At 35.2% G+C, this 24,172-nt stretch overlaps 1 protein-coding gene across 1 annotated transcript; it reads right to left on the bottom strand.

The window, feature by feature from the left end:
* Window positions 1-1,349: 1,349 nt before the first annotated feature.
* eas (ethanolamine kinase 1) lies at window positions 1,350-15,488 on the bottom strand. Its single transcript, XM_089632123.1, has 7 exons — window positions 15,271-15,488; window positions 15,008-15,147; window positions 13,980-14,163; window positions 6,459-6,547; window positions 6,001-6,227; window positions 3,531-3,750; window positions 1,350-1,844 (listed from the first exon to the last, which is right to left on the bottom strand). Exons 1-7 carry the CDS (start codon window positions 15,454-15,456, stop codon window positions 1,769-1,771), a joined length of 1,122 nt encoding a protein of 373 aa, XP_089488249.1. The 5' UTR covers window positions 15,457-15,488; the 3' UTR covers window positions 1,350-1,768.
* Between the last annotated feature and the right edge of the window lie 8,684 nt (window positions 15,489-24,172).

Here is a 24,172-nt window from a genome sequence, read left to right as displayed (position 1 = left end):
TTTTATATTGCGTCATTATTTATTATCCTCAGCACTTAGAGATTGTAAATTATTACCAAAACAAAAAAAAACTTGTTTACGTTACACTCTTGAAAAGTCCAAGCAAGATATCTTTATAAATTGATGCATTATTTGACGAATAAAAACTATCTATGAAACATCAACAAACTTCGACCCGCCGCCATTATCAAATCAGTAATCTCACCAACACATACAGACCTACTATAGTAATATCAGTAGTCACGTCTCTGAAGCGGGACCTCTGCAACGGCTCACCATTTTTCACGATTCACTTGTAATAATATTATTGTTTAAAACTTCATTATTTATTCAACTTTTATTTACAGTTTCTTATCGCATTATTTATGTTTATAGTTTTTATTCGAATGGTAGACTTAAAATAGGAATGAATACACAATGCCACATTACACTGGGAACACATATCGAGCCATTTTTCTACGGCTTTGTTTAAGTTTTGTATTCGCACAAACATGGCCGGCTCTGTATGGCTTGGATTGTTTTGATGTTGCCGGTATTGGCTCAGACGTAATGGTGTGTCATGATGAGACGAATGAGGAGTAGAGTCGAGTTGAGTATTTTTGAGGTGTTTTGCGATTAATTGTCTTATCACACATAACTGATAATCGGAGAAGCTCATACCTGAATTTTTTATGCTGTTGTGTAAAATAAAAGAATTTAACAGATATAAGATAGAGACAATATTCCCTTATTTGGTCATCAGACAAGTCGCGTCGAGCCATGATAGAGGGTTACACAAAAAAAATATTAGGCAAAACGACAAATTAACACAATAATTAGTTTCTAAACACAGATAATTAAAATAAAATGTATATGATTATTTTTTCACTCGAAAGGCGGATATAACAACTTATTTCATTTAAAATAACAAAACATGTTGATTAACACAAAACTTATTTGCACTAAAAATATGAGTAGTTAATAAAAACAATTTGTTAAAATAATAACGTTAGAACCACGATTCGTTGCAGATTCTAAGTACTCGCGAACCGTCGAGATAAGAAGGAACCACGTGATTCACTAACACAACTACGCGCGCGCGGGGAATTCAAACACTGAGAGGGGAAATATTGTAGTCTCCAGTTTGACGAGGTCTTTCATAATATAAACAAAATCATTTGTCAAATCTGTGTAGAGATGTCGCTAGATAAAGGTTCAAATTATTTTTTAAGCCCGAGTTTTGCGCCATCTATACAGAAAGTTTCGAGATATCACAAGATGAAATTAAAATCACGCATGATTGCGCGCGGCAGCGAGGGCCCGGAATCTTGAATCAAACATAGATGCGCACGGCAGCCTCCGGGTTAATAAATTGTTACTCATAGATCATAAAACAACATAATATATAATTTTTTAAGTAATCAAATACCATTGAAAACTAAGAGTTTTCAATGACCAATTATAATTACGACTGTATTTATAAGCAAGCATTAAATGCAAAACAAGAATCCGTACGTAATAATATTCACAGTGATATGATTTGAATTTAAAAACAATCTGAATTTAATATAATTATATACACACCATTTTTATGATAATATTATTATCCAATATAAAAAACCGAAGCGTAAGTCACATTATTGTTAGTTTATTTTAGTCAAATTTTATAATTTAGTATTAAGATAAAACTTTTCAGTCATTTCTTAAAATTTTGAAAATTTTACGTGATGATACAATTTAATATATTTTATCAAAATTTTTCCTATATACACCCTTGATGAAGCAAACATCAACTCGATTTGTTATTTAAAGAAAACAAATTGTCCTTCTTGTTGTAATACTCCTTGAATCTTATAGCGGCGTATCTGCGAAAGATAAAAATACAGTTGAGATAATAATGTCAATTTATTTATCATTCTGGTATAGTATTTTAAAGATAAAGAGTTTAAATCAAATAAAACATGCTAAAATAACTGAATAATTGCAGACCTTGATAACTTTTCAAAATATATTAAAATATTTCTTTAATTTTTTTAATTTTTTTTTTTTATTTATTTATTTAACGCCCAGAGGGCTTTTACATGTAGGTGGTACAATTTTGATGACAGACAATTTTGAAATATGAGAAAGAAATAATAAAAATAAAATTACATTAAAAAATAATATATGCAGGAAACAAAATTAAAAAGAACAAGAACAAAAATTAAAAAATACAGCGATTTAACTGGTTTACAAAAATACAACTTGCATTTAGGAATAGTGTTGAAATTAAGTCTTTTACGTGATCCACAAAATTCGCAAAGTTAATATTAAATAATTATATCGACATCACCTAAGTATTGGTTTCCCATAGTGTGAAACCGTTGTATTGGGGAGTTCGCAATGTAATTGCGCTTATGTGTGTTGCAGTGGAATAGTGTATTTTGTGGTGTTGTTATTGTAGGTATTCGTGAGTTTATGAGTTTCAGAAGTTCGCAACAGTCGAATATAGAGTTTTGAATAAAATAGTTAAGTCGTTTATTTTACATCTGTCTTTTTATTTATATACAGTGGTGCCTCACACAACGAACGCCTCGCACAGCGAATGCTGCACACAACGAACTTCCTTTTCGTTCATTTCACGATTCATACAACGAACTTCGCTTCACACAACGAACTTCGCTTCACACAACGAAGTCGCCCGATCTTCTACGATCACTGCCGATTAATTGCATCCTCCCGCGCAGGCAGTCGTTAGACTCGTTAGTCACTGCGTAGTACGCTTAACTTACGCACGTATCGCAGCAATCGTTCTTCATTACGAATTAAATCGCACACGTATCACGGCAGTCGTCCTTTTAAGATAAACTCAACATTTTTTTATATGATATATGATATGAGCAACAATCAAACAATCAACCAATTCCAACTGCTGACATCAAGAACATCCTGGTCAAATGGAAAGCAGTTCAGGAGTTTACCAATGCCCACTATCCGGATTCCGCTGAAGCAAACAGGATCAACGACCTGTACTCCGATACTCTTGTCCGTTATTTCCGGCAGATGTTGAAGAAAAGAGAGAAACAAACGACTTTGGACAGGTTTTTCACTGCACCATCGGCGGAAAATGGATGAAGATGTGCAAGATTCGATTATTTCTTAAAATTAAAAAATGTGTGTTTTTTTCATTATGTTTTTAGATGTATCTAAATAAAAATAATAACAAAAAATTTATCTTTTTTTTATGTCATCTTACCATATTTTATGCTACAGAACGAATTATTTTTTTTAACATGTATTGTTATGGGAAAACGCGTTTCACATAACGAACTTTTCGCATAACGAACTTGCTCCTGGAACGAATTAAGTTCGTTGTGTGAGGCACCACTGTACTGGTATTTATTATTTGTACACTTATCTGGCTTGCATTTTTAATTAGACTTTAAAATGTGTCTTTATTTTTCTAAGTAAAACAAGACAGATTCCGTAGTACATATCTGGTATGTGTTTTTATTTGAATTTTTAAATAATAAGTATTTGTGCACTTTGTTCGTAATTAAAATTATACTTACTCGAGGAAATCAAAATCAATGTTTGAGTATTCGGCTTGTATAAGAGCCCATATCCCCCAGAAGAAGTGTGAGGCCAGCACAAACTGGTTGACTTGGTCATGCAGTGTTTCTAATTCCTGCGAAGTGGCCTCGCGGTCCAGATAAGCATCCAAGTACTCGGCCAGCCAGGATAATTGAAATTCTCTTGAAGGGTAGCGGGAATAATCAATGTCTGATAAACCTACAAATAACAAAACAGAACAAAGAATGTATATAACGTGAAAGCTTGTCAACTGTCGCCGAGCTATGGCCAAACTTCATTGACTATCAAAGCAATGAAAGCTATGCATTTGATGTGTAGGTAGAATAAATGTGGGGCACTGCTGTAGTATAGAAACGAGCAGTACTGGTATGGGTGAGCGACGTTGGCAACACATTTAGGCATGCGGTTTCGTGTTAACACGTCCACCTCCCTTGTTTCTATTATCTATGCCTATAACCTACGTCCATTCATATTTATTTATTTTTTCATGTTCTCCATGAAACGGTTATACACCAATATATCATGGAGAAGATTACATATTAAAAGGTTTACACAGGCAGTTTTACTATTTTGTCACATGTGTTATAAGATAGTTACTCAATTGTCTGTAGGTGACATTGAAAATGTCGATGGCTAATGCAGAATCGTTAAGCAGTTGAGTCGCTCTGTTTATTGGCGCGTTCTGATAGGCAGAAGTCCTCGCTTTCGAAGCATATAAGAGTGCATGGGATCTCCCTCGAGTATAATTATTAGGGACATAAAAGTTAACCTCTTTCAACATAGGCGGATTGTGTATTGTACCAGAGATTAACTTAAAAAAGTGTTTGCCTAAAAATATTTTTCTGCGGACTTCTAATGTATTGAAATCGAGCATTCCTGTTAAGAACAAGGATGGATACAGGAATGGATAGTATGTATATTCCCTCATATACAGGTAACGCATAAACCTTTTTTGTACTTTTTCTATTTCTAAGATATGGTTTTGTTCAGAAGGGGCCCAAATAATGGAGCTGTATTCCAGGATGTTGCGGACAAGTGCTTCATATGTTCTCCGTATTGCAATTCCATTAGTAAATGATCTCGCATTACGAAGAACAAATCCAAGCATCCTAGTTTAACTGTAGTTCATCCTCCTTCAGACAAACTTATCTTTGCAGACAGCCAAAGAAGGAACTATATAATACTAAGGACGGGTTGTTTCAGAGAATTTGAATAATTCTTCAAATTTCAAGGTTATTTTTCAAGTTCTGTGAAAGATCTTTTCGAGTTCTGTTATTATTTCAGTTCTGTCAAGTAACTGGCTTATAATGATATAATAACAGAACTTGAATAGGACTTTCACAGAACCCAAAAATGAATGTTGATATTTAATGAATTGTTTGAATTCTTATAATTACATACATAGGTTAGTAGTTGAGTTGACAAATGTGTTAGGTTCGATTCCTCTGCTTGCTAAGACCTCCATTATTGCACAAGCAACATTTTCCACTTATAATTTAAGTAGTAGGAGGAATCGAAATATTGTCAGGTTATTCATAACCCGGATATACTAATGTTTTTCCTTTTTAAAATTATTAATAAATTAGAATATTTTCCTGCTATTAGAATATAAATAACTACATCTCCGCAATTTTTTATTTGAATATACACTTTGAATATTTTCTCAACTTTCAGTGATTACTCGTGACATTTCAAAATATACAAAATAGTACAATCTAGTTACGGAAAAATAAAATAATACGTATGACGAAATGTTATGAAATGATTTATTTTATCAAAATAATTTGAACTACATACGCATGTAATATTTTTGTTATTAATAATAATGGTCACAGATTACTATTTACAGTTATGATAAAAGTACATAAAATTTAAGTTAAGCAATTTTCTGTTGTTTAATGCGCTATTGTCGTGTTATTGGTACGTTAAATCTAATCATTACTCTGATAATGCTATTTTACAATGCTTTATAAATGTGTTTTTAGGATTTTATAGAAAAAAAACACTAAAACACTTAGGACGGGTTGTTTCGGAGAATTCGAACAATTCATCAAATTTCAACGTTCATTTTCAGGTGCTGTGAAAGTCCTATTCAAGTTCTGTTATTATATCATTATAGGCTAGTTGCTCGATAGAACTGAAATAAAACAGAAATTGAAAAAATCTTTCACAGAACTTGGAAATTAATGTTGAAATTTGATGAATTGTTCAAATTCTTCGACACAACCCGTCCTTAGTGCTTTTAAACATTTGGATGAATTGAGTTGCCACAGCCATAAGACACTGCAGGGGTACAATAGGAGACTGGCATGTGTGAAGCGGACGAGACTCTTCAATGATTACAACATCAGTGATGTATGTTAGATCGCTCGATTTGTAGATAGTTTTTAACAGTTTCTTTAATGTATTTATATTAACGCCATCAATAATGGGACGGGTACAACTTACCTACGAATTCTGCAAAATGATTTCCAATATCGAAAGCTTGGTAATTGTAATCTGCGTACTCGTAATCGATGAAAGTAACCCGTTGCTTCTTCTCATTGTAAATAACATTTCCCAGCAAGAGGTCATTGTGGGAAAATACGATGGGGCTTCCTAGTGTGATGAGGTGAGATTTCAGCTGCTGACATTCTGAGCGTAATTCACACAGAGGCTGGATCATTTCTTCGTATCTGTTGGTCATGAAAAGAATTAAATGATTTAAGAAAAGTTAACAAAAGATCTTTAAAAACAGACTAGGTAAAAAAAATATTAAAGGTGAACAAATTGGTAATTGGTAACGAATTGCTTGTACATAAAAGGCTGATGCATTTGATAAAAAAAATAAGTTAACAAACTATCTGTCATTTTTACCATAGAAGTTAAATAAAGATAGCTGACTAAATTTTTTTTGAAGAACTTACCTAATCTGTTGAGCGGAATTGGTATACTTTTCAGGTACAAGGTTTAAAAACTTCTCAGCCTTTGACCACAAAATAGGTTTAAACGATATCTGAAACAAAGAAAATATTTAGCACCACGATTAGTCCATTTTATGACAGTATCAAAAACATATTAACCATTTAGGTGCGGTATGCTGATATATCGGCATGACACTTCATGCCGCTTGAGTGAGGAGCGGCGCATGTCGATATGTTTTTTTATTTATTTTTTATTTTTTTTATTAATATCAATAGCAAAATTTGTACATTATGTAGGTTTAAAGTATAATATAAGTATATTTTTTGTATTTTTTTCACAGTCCTCCTCACTAGGGTTTCCTGTTCTGAGGCGGCCTGTAGTTTTTCTTAAATTTTTGTATTTAGTTTTGAATTGTCTTTACATTGTCTTCATAATGTTTGTAAGTTGATTATTACTTTGATCTCTAAGCCATGTTTTGACTTTTGTTTTAAATATACTCATTTCGTTTATTTTTTTGGTTTCATTTGGTAGAGCATTGAACAATTTTATAGCATGGAATTTATTATTTCTCTGTCCAAAGGATGTGTTCAAACTGGGAGTAATCAGGATATTTTCGCTTTTTGCCCTGGTTGTGTATTTATGTTGGGCAGTGGAGTATTCGGATATGTTTTTTTTCAGTTTAAATAAAATATTTTTTGAATATAGTTTCTGTACATTGTAAACATTGAAGTTTTTGAATATTTCTTCTGTCGGAGTTCTAAGCGGAACTTTCAGTATAGTCTTTAATACTCTTTTTTGTGCTATATTGAGCCGCTCTGTGTGAGTGCTCAAGGCAGACCCCCATCCAGTTATTCCGTACTCTATTTGTGATTGACACAAAGCATAGTATACTTTTTTAATATCGTTTATATTGAGGATATTGTGAATGTTTCTAAAGAAGTATATGTACCTGGTTAGTTTTTTTGTAATTACATCTATATGTGAGTTCCAACGGAGATTATCATCAATTTCAATTCCAAGATATTTGATGCTTTTGGAGTGTGCTATAGTGGGACAGAGGCATGATAAGCCTTGATTTTTTTGATAAATTCCTTGGCATGAATGTAATTTGAGATTAAGGTCCTCTGACGGCTGCCCTCTGGCTGTTTTAGAAAATGTCAGATATTTTGTTTTATTGACATTAAGCGTCAGGGAGTTTCTTTTAAGCCAGTTTTGCAGGAGACCAAGTCCGTGTTCAGCTTCTTTGTAGGTATTTATCCAATCTTTTTCTTTAAATAAAATTACTGTGTCATCAGCAAAACTAATGATTTTTCCTCTTGTTTCTAGGTTACAGATATCATTAATGTATATTAAAAATAATATCGGACCTAGTACGCTTCCTTGTGGTACTCCATGGTTGATTAGGAGAGGTTTGCTTTTTCTCTTATTAATTTGGACGCTCTGTGTACACTCCGTCATATAGCTTTTTAGTAAGTTTAGTGTTGTACATGACATACCAATTTTTGAAAGTTTTGAAAAAAGTATTTTGTGATCTATTGTGTCAAAAGCCTTTTGTAAGTCTATGAAGATTGCCAAAGTTTTTTCTCCACTGTCTAAACTTTTAGTGATCATATCGGTAATTTTTTCTATGGCGTCACTAGTACTTAAGTTCTCCCTAAATCCATACTGAGTTTTTGATAATTTTTTATTGTCTTCTAAGTAGGATAAGAGTTGTTTTTTTAGTATTCTTTCCAATATTTTTGAAAATGTATTTAGTAGGCTTATTGGTCGGTAATTGTTTATGTCATTTTTACATCCTTGTTTAAATATTGGTATAACAATCGCTTTTTTGAGGGCTGTAGGGAATATGCTATTCGTTATAGACATGTTGACTAAGTATGTAAGTGGTTCGATAAGTTCTTTACAGAGATATTTTATTGCGTTGGTTGAGATTGTGTCCTCCCCTGAAGAAATATTTGATTTTAAAGAAGAAATTGTGTTTTTGATATCGTCAGCTGTAATGTAGGCTAGGCCATAGAAAACATCTCGCAAATTGGTTACAGCATGGGAAATATGTGCTCCTGTCACCTGCTCATTCGACATTGGAAATATTGGCAATTAATTTTTATTTATTTTACAAATTTTTACAAAAATTATAAAAATTACAAAAAAATTAAAAAATTATAACAAATAATCAAATGTCATTTAAGCGATAAATATTATTATGCACTTCATTTGTCCATGGATCGAATATTTAATTTAACAATTAACAAATTCTATTCAAATTAAAAATCATTTATTTATTATTATCAAGTTTAATTTGTAGAATTACATTTTAATTTAAAGTTTTTCTTTTATACGGGTGTTCTTGATTTACTTTAATAAAATGTTGTTCTAGTGGTTCAAAAAATGTAAAATGAAATTTTGTTCTATGAGGACTTTTTTGATTTTTTTTTCAAAAACAATTAAAAAAAATTGTTTCAAATGTTGTCACTGGTTACTCAGTCTATTAACCGCTCATAACTTATTCTTCCGTGGGGAAGTGAAGGAGATGGGGAAGTACCTGGCTATTCAGATCTGGTCACCAAACACGGCTAAAGCCATTTCAAGAAACTTTTTAATGATGAATGATACTGAGAGTATTTTCCACTCTGGAATGTGCCGCGAATATACTATATATTATTTTAAATGAGCAAATTATCAAATAACACAAATTAATCAAATAAAATTTACTTGTGCACACAGGAATTTGAACCCACGACCTGCAGCTGGCTATGCGAGAGCCTTTCCCCTAGACCACCTAGGCGGTCAAAAACCCTTTTTTACTCAAAATAATGTCAGGAATCACCGAGGCGAAAGTAAGCCAAGTATGTCCTTAACACCCTGCATATTACTGTTTTTTTTTTTTGTAAATTTAATAATTTTACTGAAATTATAAAAAAAAACCTAAAAATAATTAATCAGTTTAAAATTTGCCCACAAAGAAAGTAAGGCTGTAAGAAATCTGGACTGAAAAGTGAAATTAGAACTAGCATGCACCTATGACTGCTATAAAGGTACCCAAAATGGTGTCCCTTTGCATTTATGAAGTTAATACTGTATAATATGTATGTGTATATTGTTCTTCAACACTGTTTTAAAATCAATTAAAGTTTCAGTAGTCCTTCAATTGAGACTAAGAGGCACCAATGAAAAATAATATTGGCAGTTAACTATCCGTGCAATCAATAATCAAGGTTAACAGGAGTCAATTGGAAAAGCTAACAATGCGTATAGTACATTACATTGCGGAGAATGAAAAACAAAAATTAATTTCTTGTGCAAGTGTTTAGGCAGTGATTTTTCTATTGACCAATAAAAAACGTCATCATTGACAGGCTTGCGATGGTGTTTTTTTTAAACTTCTACGTGTTTCTGTGGCAACCTTTACAATACTTTCTTTAAATTGGCATGAATCAAAAAGCAAAACAGGAAAGACCAATTATTAATTATTCTCGATTGAAATATTTATTATTATTTTTTTGGTAAACTAATGTTTAAGACAAGATTTTTTATGCATAGCACAAAGGGTAACAATTATTTTTATAAGCAATAATTATTAGCCTGAAACACTCATCCACATTGAAAAATCTCCTGATAAAAGATACAATAGATAGTCCTTGTACTGGACACCTACGCCAGTGACATCGACTGTAAATGCCGGTTTCCTCTCGGGGGTACCTTGGGTAAGGATTTTCAAAGAAACACAACTTGCGAATGTCGTCGGACAACTGACTGATTGTGGCAGTTGTTTGCATATTTATTGAGTTCGAATTGAACACATGTTAATGTACATAAAATATTCTTATCTCTAAACAGGATGCATGAGAGCATTAAGGAACCAATAAAAAAATAACTAAATTTTAATTACTACGGTTAAATCCCATTTGAAACATGATACGTGTCCTGTGATAAGCTTCAAAGGGGATTAGACATCGTTAATCGCATGATAACAGTAAATATTCATTTCCTTAATTATTTTAATGATTATGTCCATCCGCCTGCTGTCCGGTACACTCCCGACGTGAAAAAGTATTTTTCACCAAATAGTTTCCTCGGACAGCAAGGTATCTTCTTAAGGTGTGAAGAACAATGGTTTTCACAGCAGTTGTGTTGGTATCTTCCAAGTGTAGATATTCCTGCTATGTTGTCTTCAATTTCAATTAAAAATCCGTATCTTTTGACGGCATGAAGTGATCGTTAAAGTAATCAGCTTTCATATTTCAGCAGAATGAATGAACGAATCGCCTGTTAAGTAAAGGGCGGCCTTCGGTTATGTGACCCACATGTCAAGTGTTTACATGTGAGGTATTTGTTTATAATAAACAATTCTTTCATTTGAAGTTCAAGTTCGTCAGTGTTATTGTTATTACTGAGTCAGTGTTATTGTTATTAAAACTCATATGACTCTTCTTATTGGGTTTATCTGAACCTTATCTGGTTCCTTATTATTTATTCCAATCTTTATTTCAATTACGCTGCAATCGCGATTCTTTGTCCGGTATCTAGGAACCAAGTTGACTTTCTCCATTGTTTATATTGGAAGATTTCTTCAACATCTTCTTCAAAACTTATTGTAGGCACAACTGCCGCGTGCGCAATCATGTTATTATTGTTTATTTTTTCCTGGCTTGTGTCTTCGGGCGCCATTATAGGCTTAACATAAACAGTTTGTTCACTTTTTTCTTGCGGAACAAAGACATCTCTATTATCTCGTTCTATAAATATTTTTAGTGGATACACTTCTTGTGCCGCTAGTGTTCCGATTTCACATGGATTAATTTGCTGATAAGTATCACTCGGCAGATTTATAAATTTCACAATTTTCAAAGATGTCACAATTTTCACTATTTTTACAAATCTTGAATCGTCCTCGTGAATGGTGTTTCCGGGGCTCCATACGCCTCCGGATGATAATGCGGCATCATTAATTTCACTTTCCATCAGCGCCATATTATGTGCCTGGTTGTCGACCCCTTTCCTTGCGAGTCGTTTCTTTTCACTAACATTATTTAGCGACAATGTTTCATAATATTCTTCATTTTTATGAAGCTGCCGCACAAAGGTTGTCTCCGGTATGTCCTCAGGCAGTAGTGCGAGGGTGGACTTCCAGCCACCCTGACGAGTTGCACCGTGTGCATTTTCATTTTCTTCATTTTTATGAAGCTGCCGCACAGGGGTTAACGGTAGCTGTGGCTTTTCTATCACAGCCCTGGAATCCTCTGGCGGATCCTGAGGCGAGAAAAATGTCTCCGGTATCTCCTCAGACAGTAGTGTGAGGGTGGACTTCCAGCCACCCTGACGAGTTGCACCGTGTGCATTTTCATTTTCTTCATTTTTATGAAGATGCCGCTCAGGGGTTAACGGTAGCTGTGGTTTTTCTATCACAGCCGTGGAATCTTCTGGCGGATCCTGAGGCGAGAACGGTGTCTCCGGTATATCCTCAGGCAGTAGTGTAAGGGTGGACTTCCAGCCACCCTGACGAGTTGCACCGTGTGCATTTTCATTTTCTTCATTTTTATGAAGCAGCCGCACAGGAGTTAACGGTAACTGTGGCTTTTCTATCACAGCCGTGGAATCCTCTGGCAGATCCTGAGGCGGGAACGGTGTCTCCGGTATATCCTCAGGTAGTAGTGTGAGGGTGGACTTCCAGCCACCCTGACGAGTTGCACCGTGTGCATTTTCATTTTCTTCATTTTTATGAAGCATCTGCTCAGAAGATGACGGTAACTGTGGAATGTCCATCACAGCCGTGGATCCATCTGGCGTAATCTGCTGAGGTGAGAACAAAGTCTGCAGGTTATCCTCAGCCAATATTGTGAGGATGGACTTCCAGCCACCCTGGAAATCTGCAAACAGTGCATCCAAATACCGTGCAGTCTCCTCTTCTTGTAGACGCTGTGGGCCCCCATCTTCTTCTAGTTGACGTTGTAAGCGCCAACCCTCTTCTATTTGGCGTTGTAAGCGCCAATTCTCCTCCTGTAGTACTCTAACTGTTTCCCAAGAAGAGCGTGAGTTGCCGCTGTCTTCGGGTGCCGGCACTAATCCTCTCCTGGAAGTAGGTGCTTCTGCGCCTTTCCAGGAGCGCAGTGACGGTGTCATGTTTCTTGATATCTGAGGAAAATCCGGCTCGAAGGACCATAAATGTACTGGACACCTACGCCAGTGACATCGACTGTAAATGCCGGTTTCCTCTCGGGGGTACCTTGGGTAAGGATTTTCAAAGAAACACAACTTGCGAATGTCGTCGGACAACTGACTGATTGTGGCAGTTGTTTGCATATTTATTGAGTTCGAATTGAACACATGTTAATGTACATAAAATATTCTTATCTCTAAACAGGATGCATGAGAGCATTAAGGAACCAATAAAAAAATAACTAAATTTTAATTACTACGGTTAAATCCCATTTGAAACATGATACGTGTCCTGTGATAAGCTTCAAAGGGGATTAGACATCGTTAATCGCATGATAACAGTAAATATTCATTTCCTTAATTATTTTAATGATTATGTCCATCCGCCTGCTGTCCGGTACAGTCCTGTTAGCGTCATGTATCTTTTATCAGGAGATTTTTCAATGTGGATGAGTGTTTCAGGCTAATAATTATTGCTTATAAAAATAATTGAAATATTTATTGTTAATTGGAAGAGCTTTAGATATCTTAGTTGAGAGAATCAGAGTGCAATTGTACTGTTAGAGAACTCATATAATCTCTCAGATACACTAGGTAACAGATTTATGACATCTGTAAATTAAGTCAGTAAATAAATATACCCATTACGTTTATGAAATTTTACGATATTTATATACTGAGTAGAGTTTGTATTTTTTAAATATTTAATAAAGTGATTGAATAATATCTAGCTAAAGTGAAAAAAACTCAACATAAAAACCCTTTTTTATTTAATATTAAAAAAGGTTCTTAGGATTTTTATATTTAATTTATATAATAGTGTATTAATAAGAAAGTGATTAACACACTTAATACAGGATAATATTTTGAAAGTATACAGTGTTGAAACTCAGAGAGTATACTTTCCAAAGAATTTATTCATTAATACTTTTGAAACCGTACAGCGTTAGTATCTACACCATGGATGCGTTTTGTCCTTGAATACGTTCAAAATATGCACGCACTAATCGAGGGTAGGAAGTTTATGCGATTAGCAAAAATCACGTATACTTTCTGAAGAATTTATTTTTTTATACTTCCGAAACCAAACAGTGCTAGTACACTGTGGATGTGTTTTGGCCTTGTATACTTTCAAAATACGCCGGGGAACCACTTTGTGGAGCCAGGAGATATTGCAAAACCCCAAATGAGAACCCTTGTGAAATTTATTATGTAGAGGAACTAGATTACTGCCAAAGGAATCAGGTGCAGCATAAGAGATAGCTCACGGATAGGCTTTTGATTAATACTTAATAGGAGCTGTGCAGACCCTATTCAAATAACATATTGTAAATAAATAAATTACCACAAATATAGCATATTCTTACCTCGTCATCTTGTTGAACTTTATGCATTAAGGCCATCTGTCTCGCGACCAGCTTCCATACTTCTGGCAGAAGGACACTATCTACAGACAATGTCACTCCTGACACGTATTGATAGGCCAAGCCATTCTCAAATACGGCATACAGGCTCGGCGCTAATCCCACTTTGTGGAGTAGTTTTATATTTCTGTAATTCATACATTTAAATAGTATTAATAAATCAATAATTGCAAGATATTTTTAAGAATCGTACTTTTAAATTTAAATATGGAGAAACTGATCTGTCTTATGCTGCGTGTGGACATGAAAAAACGCGTGAGCCAGGCCACGAATTACAGGAAAGGAACGAAGCAACTGCAAGTGGCGTTTCGTGCCATTTACGGTCTCTTCATTCCTTTCCCATGAGTCTTTGTTCAGCTCAGCAGTTCAACTCGCATGTTTATATGCGTCCTTACAAACGCAGTGTAAATATTAAACGGCAAGATAGGTCGAAATAGTTAAATTTTTTACTTATATGGCGTAGATATACGTAAACCGGCTTCATGCCCAGTTTAACTATACCGGTGTTGAAATTGTACATAAAAATCTAATAGGTAAGGCGAGATTAGAAGATTTTAGATTAGTTTCATCAGAGGCGTATTCCGGTAAATATTTCCATAACCGCCGCACTTGTAATTGGCACAGTTATGTAAATTACACTTCGTTTCAATTTATTTACTAAAGTAAAATTGTAAAAGATGCATTAAAATTCAATCAAAATTAAAAATTTACCTTATAAAAGACCAATCTTTTGCTGCCATTTTGAACTTTGTATGGAGTGACACTCACGAGAGATTCGTTGCAATATGCATAAATTTCTTAATTAAACCAAACTATTAACCTATTTTGTGCTTGAATAGTTGTAATTGTTGAAACAAAGTGTAATTTCTATAATATGTGCCTAAACGTGAGGCGGTTAGGGAAATAATTACCAAATAAGTAAAACATTTTAAAACTGAATATAAAAATAAATTGAATAATATTATAAATACCTCAACTCAGCTTTTCTGTCGATAAGCAGATCTGTTTTATTTCCGTAGATTCTCACCAAAACCACGTCTTTCGAATCTATTTCATCTTTGAATTTAGAGAAACAACCGACTAGCTTATTCGTTATCCCATCTGTAAAAATCTGTAAAAAAACGGGCGAATTATTTTTTGACGTTTACGACAAATATTGACACATGCCATACATAGATTCTTACTGGATTTTATATTATTAATAAAATATCTGATCATTCAAAATTAATCTAACCTTGTATATCACATTTTCGAGTTTCCAATTTGGTCTTAGTACTTTGATTATTTTCGAGGCGCCTTCATAAACGTCATTTTCATGGATATGGATTGGTATATAAACGTCATCCCCCATTGCCGGCAAGCGAGCGGCATCCATCCCACTTGGCTGACACGCGCGTTGTGAAGATTCTACTAGATTCATTGAAAATGTTGTATCCCGCGCAGGCCTTTGTCGTTCGTAAACTAATACTGTTTGCTTATAAATTAAAGTTAGAAGACTGAAATGTTATCACACTGACATTATTATCATTGTATAACGACCACAACTCATACTTCTGTATATATTAAGTACTTTTTGCAGAGGCGTTCAGGCGAGTTACCTGTGTATTTATTATTTATGTAAAGTTATTCAAACATCGCGCATTATCAGCGTTGATAAGGCTTTCTTTTACTGAGAAGCATTATTTTCAGGAAATTGGCGGGAATTCAAGTTACAATTTATTTCAATTTAAATCATGTATTTCACGGCGTTGAAATTTTTTAGGGGCGATTTTACGATGGCAAACGTCATTTTGACAGGGGCATAAATAAACCAATCACGACAGGGGTGGGCGGGGTGCCCCGTGAACATAGGGTGATTCGTTCGCGCGATTTTCGAATAGAATTTATTATTTCTGACAATAGGTAGCTACCTATAAATACCCACACAGTGGTAATATAGAGCGTATGGTTCTGGAATCATTCTATTTAAATTCTAGTGCTAGTAAATTAAATGAACAAAATAAATTATTATTGCCTATTACTGATAATCTTGCCGGGAAAGGTTTTGGCCGTCAATATTGCAGTGTCCCGCTAAGATTTTCGTATTGCCTATTACTGATAATAAATCTCCAAATACGAGTAGTTTAAAATAAAGTCGCTATCCGCGTCTGTCTGTTTGTGGGCTTAGTTCTTTTAAACCACGCCACGGATTTTGATAAAATTTTCATTTATCACTATCATTTAGAGAATGTCTTCCTTTGGGTTTATATATATAATACATGCATATTATACTTATAGAAAGTAGAGAAAAGTCGATGTTTTGTAATCAAGTCGTAAAAAAAATATTTTCGGGCGCTTTCACTGCTAACGCTGGCTAAACTTTATGAGATACATCAAAATAATGTTATATGGAATTGTATATCTTGAAAAGGACTACAAAAAATTCCGAATTTGGCATTCTCAGACTATAAAAATATTACCATTTGTTATTTCGGCTACTGGCATTATACCTAGCTCTCTCATTAAAAATTTAGGCGTATTAGATCTATCAAAAAAATTATATATAAAAATGCAAAAATCAGTCGTATTAAATACATGTAGGATAACGAAAGATTTTTTTAAATATTTATGTCGAGGGATCAGTAGGATTTATAGGCCCTGTTAGGAGTTCTACGGAGCCGAACCCTCTGATATGAGTTGACGTGTTGTTCTTGTATTGTTTTGTATTTATTTTGCTTATATAATGCACTTGAATAATGTTGATTGACTAGATTATCATTTGTGGAAAAGTGTGTGGAAGGGTTTAGTTTTTCCTATGGGGAAGATTTAACCCGGACATAAAATCGGAAAAGAAATAATAATTTATTTCACATAAAAATCATACAATAAAACATGCGGAAACTTTGACTAGCCAACTAGGAATGGATCTTGTTTTAGGCCATAGTCCAGTCAGTGGGGAGTTTTACCTTGCAAAAGGTTAGGTAGTAGCGATTTTGATATATGTTGTTAAGATTGGGACTCTAAAGAAAAAAAAAAGTTTTCGACCTTGGGAGGGTCGAGCTCGATCCGCCATCTTGGATTGAAGGTGCCAAAATTTGTTTTTTTTTTAAATAATTGTGAAGTGGTCGTTTTTACAACCAAATTGTTGAGGGCAAACTTAAAGACAACTAAATTACCTACATTTTTTGTAAAAAAATTTTTTTTGTAAGTCTAATAGGTAACGAGTTACAGTGGCGGAAATGTGAATATTTTTCAAAAAAGTGATGAAATTCCCAACTTTGTAATTTTTGCGGGTTATTCATTACATAATTATAATAATTTTGTTAACTCATTTCCACACCACCATGAGGTAGAGAACATTGCGCATTTTTTTTATTGTGGTATCCCCAGTAGGTCAACTCCACAGATATACTAGCGTTATGCTACAGTAAATTATGTTACATTACTGTGAATTATGTTACTATAAATTATGTTACTTAATAACAGTCTTCGTCATCAATGTCATCATCTAACTCATTGCCTGTGATATTTGGGCTTCCATTGACAAAATCTCTTCTTCTTCGTCCTCAACATCGATGTGAACCTCTGGCGAATTTCGGCATGTTTGACCATTACAGCACCCACATACAATAGAACACTTCAATCCAGCTTTCCTGCAGCCACATGCAACGCCGCATCCTTTTTTACAATTGCATGAAATAAATTTTAATAAAGTCTCGGGTGCTGGTTTCTTTGTCATTCTTACTGGAACAAGCCCGTTGATGTCACGTTTCCAGGCCCAGTTTTCTAGATTTTTTTGGATTCCATACCATTTTTGGACTTGATGGTACGTTCTAAATGCATGGTACCGTGTAGCGTCGTTCGTTAGTGGCAAAGAGGCAAGATTGAATTTGCTTTTTGTTGTCGACTTTGCGAAACGTTTGTAGAGGACTTCTTCCAAGGTTTCCTTATCCATGTCACCCCCGTATAAAGCAACAAGAAAGCGTGTTCCTGCAACTGCTATGTCTTCTGGTGTTGCATCATGTTGTTTGAAGATTCTTATCATGGCATGGAGTCTTGTGTCGTTTTGCACAAGCGAACAAAATTTATTTTTTCCTTGGTTGAAGAAGGACGATGTTGTATCGCAGCCGCTAAAGGCATGAAGAAACAGAATATTCTCAGCCGCCTCTTTGTATTTCACACTATTCGCGGAATACAATCTTTCAAAAGCTTTGCCTCTACCGGGTTTGCGAAGATATATACTTTTTTTTGTGGTGCTAATGCTGTCATGCTGTCAGCAGAACTAGGAGATCAACGTCTTCGCCAATAATGAAAACAGCGTCATATGATGAACACAAGGAAATCGCAGTATTGACAATCAACTCATCAGCATCTTCTTCAGCCTGCTTAACTGTAAAATCATCCTGTATAAATTGCTTTGTAAGCATCGAAATTAGACGGACTTTGTTATTTTCATTGGCTAAAAATCGTTCTTGTGAAACTTGAACTGGCATTGTTTCATCGAAAAGAACATCTGCAGACATGTGCTTCTTCGATCGGCGAAGTCTTTCTGCGGTTTTCGTATTTTTTTCACCATCATCAAGCGGATATCCATCGAAAACAATGACTGCATATGATCCATAGTGATTTCTTACATAGTGAACGTACTTCTCGCAAATTGACCCAAAATAATCATTCCGATTCCATACAACTTTATGTAAAAGATATCCTCCATCTACAACATTAATTTTGCTACCTTCAATTTGCACGCCTTCTGGAAGTTGTTCGAAAACACCATAAAATGATGATTTCGTACCTTTGCGCACGAGCACACTGAGTGACCGAGCATCCAGGCAACGTCCTGTAACCAGGACTCAATCAGTGTTGCCAAGTCAGCTGTAGACTAGGATCCCACTATAACAAATCAACGTCATCGAGCACACGGATGATGCTATATAAGTATATTGTAACGTAGAAATACGTTAAAATGATATTGTGTAATATGTTCGTACAAAATTTATCAAGAAAACTGGAGTTTTACAATTTTTTGTCAAAATTTTCTTCTTTCAACCGCTGTAACTCGTTACCTATTAGACTTACAAAAAAAAACTTTTTACAAAAAATGTAGGTAATTTAGTTGTCTTTAAGTTTGCCCTCAACAATTTGGTTGTAAAAACGACCACTTCACAATTATTTTGAAAAAAACAAATTTTGGCACCTTCAATCCAAGATGGCGGATCGAGCTCGACCCTCCGAAGGTCGAAAACTTTTTTTTTTCTTTAGAGTCCCAATCTTAACAACATATGTGAAAATCGCTACTACCTAACCTTTTGCAAGGTGGAGCCCTTTTTTATCCCCCACTGACTGGACTACCAGTCAAATTGACAAGTTTAGTTCATATCATAATTTAGCACTTAATATAAAACAAAACCGGTAAAGTAAATAACAGCCAGATAGTAGTAATAAAAAGACAGATCACCGCAGGAGTTGTAAGGTAGAAAAAATGGAAAGGGTAAGTTATAAGTTTATAATATAGTTGGGTGATTAGAAAATAATCGATAGCATTGATAAATAAAGTAAAGATTAATACAGAATAGACAATTGTGTTCAGAGGTGATAAATATGTGTTTTTGTATTGTATAGACTTTAAACAATTATGTATCCCTAAATCAAGGAGCCAGTCGTTGACCAATTTGCACAAAACATTTGTACTTTTCGTTTTCCAACCATTAGGAATGATACAACTGAACATAAAGTTGAGATTCATTTACACAAGAAGTGCCAAATGCATGTTTATTTTGCGCTCTCACTCTCATACTAAGTTCAATCAAGAACATGAAGTTTGTTAGACTTTATTTTGAACTATTCAAAATAAAATGTTAACATTTTGTGGTGTGGGCTCTTGGCCTGCAGCCTTGACCCTTGTACAAACAACATTAGCAAATGTTTCCAATGGAAAAGTAGTAGATATAACTAATTGCGAATACACACATTTTAATTTGTATGTACCCACCTAAAAATTAAAAAAAATATATAGATACATAAATAAAAAATAATGTTATTAGGAGTAGTTAAATATATTTAACAATAATATAATTTTCTTGTGCACGCATACGAGTGTGTTCTAAAATTATACTCAGTGTCCGGAGACTCGTAGGAAACTGGTTAATCTGCACTTGTAGTACAAGTGGGAAACTGGTTAATCTGCCTCACACTCGTAGTACAAGTGGGAAACTGGTTAATCTGCCGCACACTCGAAGTACAAGTGGGAAACTGGTTAATCTGCCTCACACTCGTAGTACAAGTGTGAAACTGGTTAATCTGCCTCACACTCGTAGTACAAGTGGGAAACTGCTTAATCAGCCTCACACTCGTAGTACAAGTGGGAAACTGGTTAATCTGCCTCACACTCGTAGTACAAGTGGGAAACTGCTTAATCAGCCTCACACTCGTAGTACAAGTGGGAAACTGGTTAATCTGCCTCACACTCGTAGTACAAGTGGGAAACTGGTTAATCTTCATCACACTTGCAGTACAAGTGGGAAACTGGTTAGTCAGCCTCACACTCGTAGTACAAGTGGGAAACTGGTTAATCTGCCTCACACTCGTAGTACAAGTGGGAAACTGGTTAATCTGCCTCACACTCGTAGTACAAGTGGGAAACTGGTTAATCTGCCTCACACTCGTAGTACAAGTGGGAAACTGGTTAATCAGCCTCACACTCGTAGTACAAGTGGGAAACTGGTTAATCTGCCTCACACTCGTAGTACAAGTGGGAAACTGGTTAATCTGCCTCACACTCGTGGTACAAGTGGGAAACTGGTTAATCTGCCTCACACTCGTAGTACAAGTGGGAAACTGGTTAATCTGCCTCACACTCGTAGTACAAGTGGGAAACTGGTTAATCAGCCTCACACTTGCAGTAGAAGTGGGAAACTGGTTAATCTTCATCACACTTGCAGTACAAGTGGGAAACTGGTTAATCTGCATCACATTCGTAGTACAAGTGGGAAACTGGTTAATCTGCCTCACACTCGTAGTACAAGTGGGAAACTGGTTAATCTTCATCACACTTGCAGTACAAGTGGGAAACTGGTTAATCTTCATCACACTTGCAGTACAAGTGGGAAACTGGTTAATCTGCATCACATTCGTAGTACAAGTGGGAAACTGGTTAATCTGCCTCACATTCGTAGTACAAGTGGGAAACTGGTTAATCTGCATCACATTCGTAGTACAAGTGGGAAACTGGTTAATCTGCATCACATTTGTAGTACAAGTGGGAAACTGGTTAATCTGCATCACATTCGTAGTACAAGTGGGAAACTGGTTAATCTGCAACACATTCGTAATACAAGTGGGAAACTGGTTAATCTTCATCACACTTGCAGTACAAATGGGAAACTGGTTAATCTGCATCACATTCGTAGTACAAGTGGGAAACTGGTTAATCTGCATCACACTTGTAGTACAAGTGGGAAACTGGTTAATCTGCAACACATTCGTAATACAAGTGGGAAACTGGTTAATCTTCATCACACTTGCAGTACAAATGGGAAACTGGTTAATCTGCATCACATTCGTAGTACAAGTGGGAAACTGGTTAATCTGCATCACACTTGTAGTACAAGTGGGAAACTGGTTAATCTTCATCACACTTGCAGTACAAGTGGGAAACTGGTTAATCTGCATCACATTCGTAGTACAATTGGGAAACTGGTTAATCTGCCTCACACTCGTAGTACAAGTGGGAAACTGGTTAATCTGCCTCACACTCGTAGTACAGGTGGGAAAACTGGTTAATCTTCATCACACTTACAGTACATGTGGGAAACTGGTTAATCTTCATCACACTTGCAGTACAAGTGGGAAACTGGTTAATCTGCATCACATTCGTAGTACAAGTGGGAAACTGGTTAATCTGCAACACATTCGTAGTACAAGTGGGAAACTGGTTAATCTTCATCACACTTGCAGTACAAGTGGGAAACTGGTTAATCTTCATCACACTTGCAGTACAAGTGGGAAACTGGTTAATCTGCATCATATTCGTAGTACAAGTGGGAAACTGGTTAATCTGCATCACATTCGTAGTACAAGTGGGAAACTTGTTAATCTTCATCACACTTGCAGTACAAGTGGGAAACTGGTTAATCTTCATCACACTTGCAGTACAATTGGGAAACTGGTTAATCTGCATCACATTCGTAGTACAAGTGGGAAACTGGTTAATCTGCATCACACTCGTAGTACAAGTGGGAAACTGGTTAATCTGCATCACAACCGTAGTACAAGTGGGAAACTGGTTAATCTGCATCACACTCGTAGTACAAGTGGGAAACTGGTTAATCTGCATCACACTCATAGTCGACTTGTGGTACAGCCATTTTTCATTTGAGCTTTCGTTTTCAAGTAAATCGATTCTGACATTGGAATTTTTTAGGACGTATTCTAAAAAAATCAGTTGCTACGCTAGGGGGATTATATAAACTGTTTTAATATCTTTTAAAATGCATTCAAGCATAGACCCTGCTTCAAAAGATTTTTGACCCTTAATAATTAATAATAATAAGTTGTTGCCGAAAAATGTATGGTAAAGTTAGAAAAAAAAAGTTTATTTTTATGTAGGTATATCCCATTTTTACTACAAGTTTCTGGACACCTTTTACAAAGAATCTTTTCAAATCCAGACAAACGTAATATACCTCTACCTATAATATACATATCTGTACCTTAGAAGTCAAAGGTCGTTTGTCCAGTTTTTTTGTAGAAATGAGTTATGTATGAGACCTTTTTAGTTTTTTCAGTATCTACACAGAGGTATAAAGACGGTTGTCCTATAACTAAGTTAGGTCAACATAAAAGGTCTGGTATCCCCACAATGTTCAAAGGAAAATTTTTACTATTCCCTCTCTCCTGAACAATTTTAAAAATGTGACAACCGACCTTTGACTTCTGAGGTACAAATATATACATGCATATTTTTATTTTTTTTTTTTATTTTTTAAAAGAAAGACAAACATTCCCAGGTTACGAATAACCCAACAATGTTTGAAAATCTCCTACTACCACCACAGAAAGCCGAAAATGTTGCTTGTGTTGTGATGGAGGACTTAGCCAGCCGAGGAATCGAACACGCGACGCTCGGGTGAGACCCAAGCGCTATGCCCACTCAACCACTGACCGGTCAATATATGTATATTATATACAGAGGTACATAGTTTGGGTGGCGGGCTTGGGTACCACCATTGGAAACCATTTATTGGATAACTAACATCAACACCTTTACCATAGGTCACCCCAAGTTGTTCACTATGTTTGGTGACTTAGCAGGGGTGCCCAGGTTCATTGGGTGAGGTGTGTTCTGGATGCGCCTGCCCACTAGCTGCACGGCTTGCCATATCGGGAGAGGCTGGTTTGGGGAGACCCTTTGACCTCTCCATCTGGTCTATGGACTCATCACCTTGCGCCGCAGCAAGAGGGATATATTTATACGCCCTTCACTCCTGGACACAATGATTCCTAGATTCCTACCCACCCCTTATCCCTTTCCAAAACTTCCTCTCCTTATAAAGACCCTCCACAAAGCATCCCCAAAGATGACGATTATGATATAGATGAATATATTTTTTTCAATAAATACGTTTTATGAGATGCAGTAGAATAATTGACTGAGCGTAGCAAAGTCCTATTTTAAGTTGACCGTTTTGAATTTTGTCTGTCTGTAAATTTGGTTACATTTCCATTGTGTTTGTTTAGACTGTCTTATTATTTGAGCAGGCAGCATTCTGCTGAAGCGCTCGTATCCGATTTCACAATAAACTTATCAATAATTGAGTTTTTTTTAATTTTTAAATATGTTAGTTCTTTCTTCTCTCCAAATAAAAATCCAATCGAACATAGGATTGGATGCAAAAGGTTTATGTGGTACTTTAAAAAAAAAAAATGTCCACAGAGATTTACATTTTTGGATGCCAGGGCAAGTAGTTGGGTATTTAAGCACCTACTTACAAATCTTTTGATTTCAGAGGAAATTGCGATTTGATTTACCAAATAAGAGAAAATCAGAAATATAATTTTTTTAAATAACTACCAGTAATAAAGGTTAAATGAGTAAAACAAACTGTATTTACAAGACTGATGAAAGTTTTTATTATGGATTATATATTTTACAGTGT

The sequence above is a fragment of the Hesperophylax consimilis genome, chromosome 5, assembly GCF_061612785.1.
Source record: "Hesperophylax consimilis isolate HC1 chromosome 5, BYU_Hcon_1.0, whole genome shotgun sequence".
NCBI lineage: Eukaryota > Metazoa > Arthropoda > Insecta > Trichoptera > Limnephilidae > Hesperophylax > Hesperophylax consimilis.
Note: the sequence above shows the minus strand (reverse complement) of the source record. Positions and strands in the feature narration are given on the sequence as shown.